At 35.1% G+C, this 11660-nt stretch overlaps 1 protein-coding gene across 5 annotated transcripts in view; it reads left to right on the forward strand.

Annotated features, from left to right (window-relative positions):
- Positions 1–10141, forward strand: part of LOC131078601 (uric acid degradation bifunctional protein TTL) — a 93192-nt gene extending 83051 nt beyond the window's left edge. For 3 of the 5 annotated variants that reach the window (XM_059219970.1, XM_058016354.2, XM_058016347.2), the window contains 2 exons: positions 9128–9284; positions 9475–10141. In XM_059219970.1, the coding sequence (XP_059075953.1) occupies positions 9128–9284; positions 9475–9989 (672 nt within the window). In that variant the 3' untranslated portion in view covers positions 9990–10141. The remainder of the gene's footprint in view (positions 1–9127; positions 9285–9474) is intronic. The other 2 variants (XM_058016362.2, XM_058016350.2) reach the window with 1 other exon arrangement.
- The last annotated feature ends 1519 nt before the right edge of the window (positions 10142–11660 follow it).

Here is an 11660-nt window from a genome sequence, read left to right on the forward strand (position 1 = left end):
GCTGTCAATTCCACTTTGACCTACTGCTGGTCTGCCCTTATTCGCTTGGGCCTGCTCCTTGTAATTCACCTGGAGTGATTTGAATTGAATTAGGTTTTGACCTCTTATTTATATATTCCACACTTTGAATCAGACACCTCCAACAAAGGGCTGACCTTACTAGCAGTTTTTACTTGTTTCAATGTTTAATTTCAAATTCCCTTCCATTTTATTCAGGTTGGCCAGCTTCAAGATTTTCTTTGTTCCTTTATCCTTCTTCATGTCTTGAGCAATTCCCATCTTGAAATGCTGATCATATCCTTGTCTTGGAATGTAGGTCCTCATGTTGCCCTTCTTGCACCAAACCTGAAAAATAAACAAATTTTGAATCAAAACACTGTGGAATGAATGAAAGTAAACTTCACAAATCATGCTTCTTAAAACCTTCCCCAAATTTGGAAATGACACTCTTAAGTCTAGAAATGCTGATGCTCCAAGTCTGCATGTGAATTGCTTGCTTTTCTTTTTATAAACAACCTCCTTACTGTTCACAACAGCACCCCCTTTTATCTTGTTTAAAATCTGATTTTCACTCCCTCTGCTGAAATTTGCCTATGTTTCTGCTTTGATCTGATTGGAATTCGCTTTGAGTCTGCTAGGGAATAATCTCGAGATCTGATAAAAATTGCCTTGAAACTATATGCCAATCACCCCTCCGAATCTGCTCAAGAGTTCGCACTCCTAAGTCTGCTCTCAACTTGCCTTAATTTGAATTTCACCATTGACATGACATTTTTTCCTTGAGCACAATTTCACCATTGATAGGAAATCCTTTTCTTGGATTTCAATTTCACCATTGACAGGAAATTTTTTCCTTGAGTTTGATTTCACGAAAGGAATTTTTTTCCTTGAGCACAATTTCGCCATTGACAAGACATTTATTCCTTGAGCACAAATTCACCATTGACAGGAAATTGTTTCCTTGGGGCTATTTCACAACTGACAGGAAGTTTTTTCCTTGTTGTGAGCGCATTTCCATGCTTGAATGGAAATCTTGGGTGGAATTTCACCTAGTAGTGGAAATATTGAGCGCTTCTTCATGAAGGAGAGGAAATCTTGGAGTGGAAATTCACCTAGGAGAAGGAATCGTTCAGCAGAAATGAACCTTGGAACTGAAATCTTGAGCGCACCTAGCCTTGGAAAGGAAATTTGTGAAAGTGTTGTGCGCAAATCCACATTGAACAAGGAAATTTCACATTTCCATACCTATGGCAAGAAAATTTGAGCGCAAATTATTCTAGTGCAAGGAAATTTCTGCATTTCCATACCCAACACAAGAAAAGGTGAGTGCAAGTATCACCATGAAGAAGGAATAAATGGAGTGCATTTCCACATTGAGGAAGGAAATTTGCAATTTTTCCATGTGTTGACAGGCAATTCCTTGAGTGCTAATTCGACTAGGAGGTGGAATTTGTGACATTTCTATGCAATGGAAAGGAAATTTCTTGTATTTCACGAGTTGGAAGTAGAACTCTCTTTCATAACCATGATTTTCCATGATTTATCTTGGAATTTCTTTGATTTTTTCCCTTGAGATTTCATCTTTCAACTTAGGAATTTTCCTTAATTTTTCTCTTCTGTCAAGGTCGGAAAATATGACCTTGATAGGAATTTTCCTCGGCTAAGTATCACATTCCTTAGAAATCTTTCCTCATTTTTCCATGCTTAGCATTTTCCTCATTTCACTTTTCATGACAACTTTCCTTGCATTTGACAACTTTTCTTGCACTTCAATTTCCTTATCTTGAATTACATTTCCTCACATTTTAAAGGTCACCTACCTAAGGATCCTGGACCTAGATTTTCAATCGGAGATTACCCTTAGTCTTGAATTTGGACAAATTCTATTTTCATTCTCTGGAACAATTGCACATTTCTAATCTCAAGCAAGGATTTTTTTGATGCTAGATGGTGTATTGCACATCCAGTCCTTATCCCGGACTTGCAATTCCTGACTCAACTTACCCATCCAAGGATTGAAGTTCACACCTACTTCATGGACTAACCTATGCATTCATTCGGATTGATATGACATCACTTTCCTTCCTAGGATCTGGAGACTAAAACTATTGCCAAACTAACCAAAACCTCTAACCTAAGAAGCGAAATAGAGGGGGTCTCCATTTGCAATGGGGCGTGCGTGTTTGCAACACAACAAGTTCAAGGTGAAGTGTTTGACACACATGCTAGAGTTGGGTTTTGGAAGAAGGAATCTTGATCATTCTGTGTCTTACAAATAGGTAAATGGTCACATTTTGATTATTATTTTATATGTTGATGATATGCTAATAATTGTAGACAATAAAACATTAATTCAAGAACTTAAAACTTAGTTGTCCACAAAGTTTGCCATGAAGGACTTCAAAGTTGCTAGATACATATTTTGCAGAAGTTTGGAATGTCGGCTAGTAAATCAAAAGTACACCCCTATTAATTGGCACAAAACAAGTTTGGAACAATGCCCTAAAATGTGCAAAGGATCATGAGGAATGTTCGATATGCTTGTGTGGTAGAAAGACTGATGTATTAGATCTGCACAAGACTAGACATTGCCTAAGGAGTGGGAGTTTTAAGTATGTTCATGGCAAAGCAAAGTAAAGATAACTAAATACATGTGAAGAGTGTATTTAGGTACTTTAAAAAAATTCTAGATGATTGCTCAACTTTTCATGCTACTAATGATGTAAGTAGAGTGTCGAGTATACAGGGATTTGTAGATTTGGATTAGGTTGTTGATCTTGATAGCTGGAAGTCAAGTGGTTATGTCTTTATTTTCTTTGGTGGAGCAGTGAGATGGATGTGCAAGCTACAACAAACAATTCCCCTATCCACCACTAAAGCAAAATATGTGGCTGCAACACATGCTTGTAAGGAAGCGGTGTGGTTAAAGAGGTTGAGTGATAGTGTTGATTTTAAGATTCATAAATTGGTGAAATGTGATTCATAGAGTGCAATTTGTTTGGCTAGGAATCTTGTTTCCCATGCTAGAACCAAGCATATTGATGTGCAGTATCGTTTTTTGAGGGAGATGGTTAAGAGTAGGAAGTCTTGATGAAGAAATTTGGAATTTAGGTAAACATTGTAAATTCTTTGACAAAACTTGTAAGCATTGCCAAGTTCATGTTGTAGGGATGGGAAGGGCTTGACCCATTTTGAAGAATGAGGTTAATCTCTTTGGTTGAATATTGCACTCTCTTGTGATCAATATCAAGTGGGAGAATGCTGAGATTTAGGGGTTATTCATTTGTAGAGAATCCTTGTAGGATGAGTTTCTCTAAAGAGTATAATGCAGTGAGTTTCAGGTATTGCAATACAACATATATATTGACTTCATGTGGTGATGTTGTGGTAGAAAGTTGAGGTATGACATACATGGTTTGTTTACATGTGGTCGTGCTATGACAACAATTGCAAGTAACTTGGAGGAACTCACAATTGCATACGGAAGTAGTGTTTGTTGGAAGCATGAACATTGATGCAAGAGCACTTGCGGAAGAACTAAGTAGAGTTTATGTGGCATGATTTCAGAGTACGATAATGTTTTGGAAGATGGCATAGTGTACTGCAAACAGTCAGAAGTAGAGTTATGTTTGTATTTGCTACTGCAAGTGAAGAGTTGGTAGTGGTGGCTATACTGGAAACATATGTATATTGACACTGTTAAGTGTGTAACTATTGTTTCATAGTGTGTGGTGGTGGCTATGTATACAGCGTGACTATCTATGTGGAGACATCATGTTTGGTGATATGTGAGGTATGCTAATGTCATGTTATTATTGGAATATAGCTGCATGACTCTTGGTCTTCCTTAAGGTTGGTTGGATAATTAGATAGTTGGCATTCTTGTGTGCATGTCTATATGTATTGTTTTGCGGGTATTAAGATAATATTGTAATATTGCTATAATGGTCATTTTAGTCGTTTCGTTAGTATTTAAAAACTTCCATTTATGTTTTTCGTCTTTAGTTAGTTTTAGGAAGTTTCCTTTCTGTCTTTCATGTTCCTATGGAAAGATTGTCTTGTAATTTTCTATATGAGTCTTCCTTTACTTAATTAATTACAACATTGATTTATCATTACATGGTATTAGAGCTTAGGTTATTTTTTGGCAAATTTTTTTAGTAAAAAAATTCGTTGTTTTTTTGTTTTTTTTCCACAAAAAATCATTGGGAGGGCTTTGCTTTATTTTTTCCACAAAAATCAGGAAATTTTATATTTGTTTACAATTCATTATGGCCATGAGTTAAGTTTTTTAATAGATTGGAGGGTTTTGTATGATTTTCTCTTCAAAAATTGTAGATGTGTTTTCTGATTTTTCTCCACCAAAATTCATGGAGGGTTTTGCATGATTTTCTCTTCAAAAATCGTGGTTTCTCTGTTCGTTTTTTGCACAATTTTTTCACAAAAATCGTTGGTTTTTTCTCCGTTGGAGGGTTTTTTGATTTTTTCCACAAAAAAATATGAAGGGTGTTGTTGTTTTTAGGGTTTTTATCGTTTTCCACAAGAACAAAGGTGTGAGATTTCAGCATTGCATCAAGGGTTTGATGATTTTTTCTGCAAAAATCATGGTTTCTTGCAACTTGTTTTTGGGTCGTACCTAGGGTTTTAAGGCAAATGGTTCTTCTACAAAATTTTTTGACAGTATTTTGGACAAAATCGTGTTCTTTTAGAATTGTGATGTCTTTCGAGAAGTTGATCTCAATGTAAGAGAGGGATGGCTTTGTTACCCAACATTAGGTTGGAAGGATTGTGGTTGATAGATTATGGTATGCTTGGTCATATCCAGAAGTTCTACAAAACCAGGGAGGGTCTCAACAAGCTCATGTCGGAAAGCATTTGGAGGAGAAGGGGGCAGCTTTCTTTGCTTTCATGGCCAAATGACCTCCAGCTTATGTTAAGTCTTTCGTAGGGTAATTAATAGAATGACCATAAAGGGAGGGTATTAAAATAATATTGTATTATTGATATAATGGTCATCTTAGTCATTTTTTTAGTATTTAGAAACTTCCATTCATGTCTTTCATCCTTAGTTAGTTTTAGGTAGTTTCCTTTTTGTCTTTCATGTTCCTATTCTTGATTGTTTCCTTTATGGAAAGATCGTCTTGTAATTTTTTTATATAAGGAGTATTCCTCTCCTCCTTTCATGTTCCTATTCTTGATTGTTTCCTTTATGGAAAGATCGTCTTGTAATTTTTTATATAAGGAGTATTCCTCTCCTTAATTAATTACAACATCAAATTATGTTTTTAGTGGGAAGGCACCAAGGTTAGATGGCTGTACAAATTGAAAGGATAGCATTAGAAAGAACATCGTTGGTGTGAGACATTAGAGCAATTGTAGAAGAGTCTCCTATAGATTGAGTCTTTTTCAAAGACCTTGTTGGATTGAATCTCTAGTTCTAAATAATATAGCTGTGAATGTTATTTGGTGGTGGGTTTTCTTTGCCAAGTGTTTCTCACGTAAATATTTGAGTCTGTTGTGTAATCTTGTGGATGCATACTGTTCCATTTACTTCTGTTCATGCTGTGCGATAACTTTGCAAGTACAAAAAGGTTGAGTTTGCATTATCATGGGCAAACAAAGTTGCAAATCCCTGACAAGAAACAGTCTACAAAGGTTGAGTTTACAGCCACAGCTGGACTTCAGCAACCCCTTTTTGCCTTATTATTTTTTTCTCTCAATTAATAATCCATTTGCATGCAAAAAGGCCAAAAACCCAAATTTGTAAGGGTTAATATCTATTTAATGCCCTTTGAAGTGTTAGGATTCAAATCCTTTTCTTGATTTTATACTGTTTAAAAAAAATTACTTTAAGAATGATAAATTTTATTTTGAGGGTGTTCTGGATATTTCAGTAATGTTGTTACTTTGCCTAGAGTTTATTTCTTGAAAAATAGTCATTTTCACTTTTGAAAAGATTTTTTTGTATGCTTTTTTAATAACAGGAGCAGGTCAGACCAGGACCATACCAAGGGGCCTTCAATTTGTCTCTAATCTGCAGGAAATTTTAAATAAATTGTGTTTTCTCAGTAGCACTCAGTTGATAGGGTCTGTAGTTTACTAGTTTGGCCCCGTTAGATTTGCATCCTTCTTGTGGTGATCTTTTATACTATTATCTCAATACACTAAAATATCATTTAATTTATTAAACAAGAAGTTGCTTAAGAAGGGATGTATTCATACCTCAATAAACATTCTGTTCTTTCAATTTTATTTTTTCAGCTTGGTCATTTTGACTTTTTGTTACCACTGTAATCCTGTTTGTGTCCAACTCTTTGGATGATATACGCTTTCTATCACCAGCTATATGGCATATGTGAGCTTCAGAAATTGTGAATATTTTGGTTATATAACGGTTTGGTCATCTTTTCCTCATACTAGAGTAGAGGTTTTAGTCCTTGACCATTTTTAAGGCCTTTCAGGGATGATGCTAGCATATTCAAGAAAAGGTATGAGAAGTATAGGAGCGACCAATCTATAGTACATAAAAGGTAAAAGTAAGTTGTGGTAATGCATGACAAAATTAAGGAACAATGTCAGTAACCTTGATTGTTTCATAAATATATTTTCAAACTTGAAACAAATTGAATTCAGATACTTGGTCCAATAGAGGTAGATAATTGATCAATAACATATCGCAAATTCATTTATAATCTATATTAATTGAAAATATCATCAAACAAGTAATGCAATATTACTTTTTCTTTTTGAATATAACTTCAGCTTCTTGATCACCATTAATTATCAGACGTCTCTTTAATCAGATGAGCAAACACAATGAGTGTGTTTGGGTACACAACATTGCTTAATGCAAACAAGATTACAAGTTTCTGTGTCCTTGTGTTAAGCCTCTACAACTGTTTGTGAAAAACATCAACATCAAATGGTGGAATGCATCAGTGTGCTATGAATTTCTGCTTCTTTAATCAAAACAAACTCAAAATGATTTTCAATTTTGAAATTTGTCCTCTTATTTCCATTCTTTTTGGCAATGGGGATGGTCAATATCCTTATTTGTTCAAATATACCTCTCTCGATCTTCTCATTTTTGCATGACATTTGACTTTGATATAGTCTGGATCCAATTGTTTTTTCAATGTCACATCATCACTTATAAATAAATTCATAGAATTTATACTTTCTAATTAACATTTTTACTGTATCGTTTTCTCAGTTCATTCCCTCAAATGTAAATCTCATGCACGATTAAACTCATCAAGCATTCTCAGTTTTCATTAAGGTTCTGAAATACCAGTCTTTTATTGCGTTAATTTTTCCTACAATCCTCTTTCTTTTCTGTCATGAATTTTTCTTCCAATTCATTTTACTTATCTATGAAATAGCTAGGAAATGTGGGACCCATTTGTGAGAGTACTTGTCTACATGAAAACCTACAATACGGATTAGCTAGTAGGTGAACATGAATATGATAATTCTCTTCCATGCTGTAATGTCCCCTTTTTATGAATTCCCTAGTTTCTGCCCTAAATCACAATTTCCAAGTAAAACAAGAAATGGAATAGGGTTAGTGATATCATTTACCTGATTGAGACCCTGCAAACAGGTTAGAAACCATTTGTAACATAATTCATAAAATAGATTTTCTTATTTAGGAACATCGAGAACATAGATCTTTCCTATTATGTCAGAGGCATTAATTTAATCATAAGATACCTCTAACCTATTTGGGGTAATTCAACCATAGGAAAGCTAGAATAAGGTGACTTGATAGGGTGCCCTAGAGATCCTCTACCCTAGGCCCAAGAGCGGATATACCATCCCTCTTGGCCTCATGTGGCCCTTGCCATCCATATGAGGTGGTGTACCTAGGAGGTGTCCTATAACTGTTCCCCTTCATCACGACATCCTTTCCCACTTCTAATGATTGGATTCCTTAGCATAGTGGTCCACCATGATAGAGGGTTGGGGTGCATTTACAATAGGGTGTCCCAGAAATCCTTCCCTTCTAAGCCCAAGGGCAGCACTCTTTGTACCCCCTTGGCCTCATGGGATCCCCGGTCACTACCATGAGGTGGCGTACTTAGAAGAGGATCCCAGTGCTGTTTCCCCTCCTTGTAAGCCCTTTAAACCTCTAACATAGCTGATTATAACATTTAATCAAAACATACAAAGTGTCCTACATTTTATATATATATATATATATATATATATATATATATATATATATATATATATATCTTTTCCTATACTGTATACACATTATTCAGCAGTGAGCAATCATAAACAGATTCATTATGCTGTGTACATCACAAGAAAGTCCATACAAGATCAAACTGGTGTATGCCTGAATTGGTTATCAATGTCAGATCTGATCTCTTCGATTGAACAAATTACTTTGATTATATGACTCGAAGTATTGGTGAGTCATGATTAAGTGATGGTTGATTAGGTGATTGAAGAGTAATGATGTAATGAATGCTATTTTACACATGAATGCATTAAGGCATGAATCATACACACAAATACATTAAGGCATAAAGCATGAAGTGTACATATGAATACACGTAAGGCATGAATCATACACATGAATACACGTTAGGCATGAATCATAAACATGGATACACATAAGGCATGCAATATTCATTCCACTATAAATTTTCATTGAGTGCAGAAATTATTTAGTACTGTGAAAGAAGAAATTGTTCGATTCCAGAATTAGTTTTTTCTCTGTATATCCGGTGCATATGATTTCCACCATCACCACTGGTATGCTGCTTCTCTATAGAATTGCAATGTTGGCCTATTTTATTTTATTTTTGACTTACTTAAGAGAAGGGGTACTTTTGTCAGGATACATGATATCTTACCTTATCTGCAGGTCTTCTTTTATTTGTAGATCTGATTTTGAAGTTCTCAACAATGAGTTCCGGTTTCTTTAGACAACATTAGAGGAATTTTGGCTCATGATGGGAGCGTTATATTGATTTTCAATGCCTCCCAGTTTTCATGAAGAATTTTCACAATTTGGCTTGTGACAATATTGAGACTTTCTATCAATTTATCCATATTTTGAAAATGAAATCAGTTCTGATGGTTTGACTGCGTGAAACCGTGGCATTTCTTGTAGAATCGCTTTGGAAATAGACCTATAGTTGAGCTTGAAATTGCGGTTGGGGAGCAACAGAAGATAATTGAGTTGCGGCTTGCCAAACTATTCACTGAGAAGGGACGCGTCAGTCAAATAGTCACTGCAGCCAATGAGGCTGCACCTGTGGAGTCAACGGGTGAGATTCTTTACTGAAATGGAGCTGAAGGAGTGATTGCTTTAGGTTTTTCGACAGAAGATTTGAATGGCGTGAATGCTATTGGAGCTATTGCATAGGCTGTGGATGCAATTTATTTATTTCTATTACTGCACTCTTATACATAAGATGGTTTTCAACCATTGATATTTTCATCTTCTATACATGACAGGTTTTTTGGTTGCAGATCGTCGATTGAGTCAAATCGGGGGGCACTTGATAAGTTCTGCTGGGGGTTTGGAAAACGTTCCTCTGCATTCTTCGTCACGATCTCGTCCTCCTATAACAACCCATGTCCTGGATGTTTCTCGTGGGAAGCCTGGTGCAGGGATTAAAGTCCTGCTAGAGTCATGGAAGGGTTCTTCGGCGGTTCCTGATACGTTGCCTGGTTTGAGAGACGCTACTGGCTGGGCTTTATTAGGATCCTCAACCACAGATGATGATGGGCGGTGTGGATCACTGATGCCTGTACTTGATCATGTACCAGCTGGTATTTACAGGATAAGCTTCAACACCGGTGAATATTACATGAAAATGGGTGCTGATATACCAGGAAATGAAACAAAAGGGGGATTTTATCCATACGTGTCCATCGTCTTTGAAATTAAATCATTTCAAACATTGGAGCATTTCCACGTTCCTGTCTTGCTTTCTCCCTTCTCGTTCACAACTTACAGGGGAAGCTAGCCATGTTTGTAATTTTCTGTATTACATTCACAGCTTGTATGGACTTAAACATGATTAAGCTGTATGCCTCGACTGTCATTAAACCCTTTAATCTTATCCTCTTATGGTTTTGGTAATATATTTTATTAACCGATCAAAAGTTTTTGTTTTTTTATTTTGCATAATTTTGTGGATGTTTTAATTTGATTATCTAATGATATGATGATTACGTAATGATATGTGGCATTTTTTTGGGTTAAGTTGGTTGAAAGATTTACATGTTGTAATAAAGTCATCCTAATGATTTAGTGTGTCATGCTTTAAAAAAAAAAAAAAATAATAATATTATTTTAAAGTTGGTGAAATGATTTTTAATTGAAGGGACAACTTAATAATAATATTGGATAAAAAGTGTTTTACAGTAGAAGTGTTATAATTAAAAATAAATAAATTGTTATAATATAAAAGAAAAAAAAAAAAATTTTAATATGTTTGTTTTTATAAAAAAATATTTTATTAAATGCTTTTAGAAAAAAGAAATTATTTTTAAATGTTAGGGTTCAATTAAAACAGGAATTATAAACGAAGCACTTGGCTTCTCTTTCATCATCCAAGTTATCCTTTTTGTATCTAGTTTTTAGATTTGAGTAGTTGTTCAATTTAGAGTATTAAGGATGAAAATAATTGACTAATTTTTTTTGCAATTGAGGAGGATAGAAAACTTGACTTTTGTTTTCTAGAGGCGAGGATGAAAACCCTCATCTTTGATATTGGCAAATTCCACCTATGGTTTGCATGTTGAGCTAATTCAAAAATTTGTGTGAAACTTTAGAGTTTTCAATCTGGATTTACAAACAAATTATTGTCCATGATTTTGAAGGGTTTCAATGCTAATCTTTAGGGTTGCTATTGCTCGTTCATCACCTATTTTTGGCTGGTCACACTAAAAGAGGTGGGCTTGGTGTCATTTTATATTGATTTTTCTATTTGCTTGCTAATTTGACCACACTAGCATTATATAAGGTTCGTAAACATCAATTTTTGGTGGTTTGGAAGAATTGTACAATTGCACCAATTAATATTTTTCATTAAGTCAAGAAGCACATGGTTTGGAGGGAAGAAATTAATATTTTATTATATTCTAGTCGTACCACTACAATATAGTACTGTACTAGCCATTTTATCTTAGTTGTTAGTTGTACCAACAATTTTCAAGGTTTAAGTAGCTATACAAACTAGCATACCCATCTTTAGAGGAATATAGGTAAAGAACGTTGAAAAATATCATATTTGTTCAATATTTCATTTAAGAAATTATTATATTATTATAGTGTAATTAATATTAAATTATGATATTGTAATTAATATCAAATTATTATTATATTATGATCCTATAATTAATATTAAATTATTATTGAGATAACTCGCACGGTTAGCAGAGTTGGCTTGGGTCGTGGGTTTGCTCCCCATTGGTTCTGGGTTTGACTCCGAGGTCTGGGTTTACCTGATGCACGTGGTTTGTGGGTGATTGTGTGCATCCCTAGAGGACTAGTCTCACCTCAGCTTGCCCCTCTCTGACCCCAACATGGCAATTAGTAAGCTCAAGGTAAGGAGGGTTGGGCGTTGGGTTGGCTTGCGGGGATACCTTTGGCATGAGTTGGGTCGCGGGGATACCTCTAGCACAATCTTTTT

Source organism: Cryptomeria japonica, chromosome 4, assembly GCF_030272615.1.
Source record: "Cryptomeria japonica chromosome 4, Sugi_1.0, whole genome shotgun sequence".
Lineage (NCBI taxonomy): Eukaryota > Viridiplantae > Streptophyta > Pinopsida > Cupressales > Cupressaceae > Cryptomeria > Cryptomeria japonica.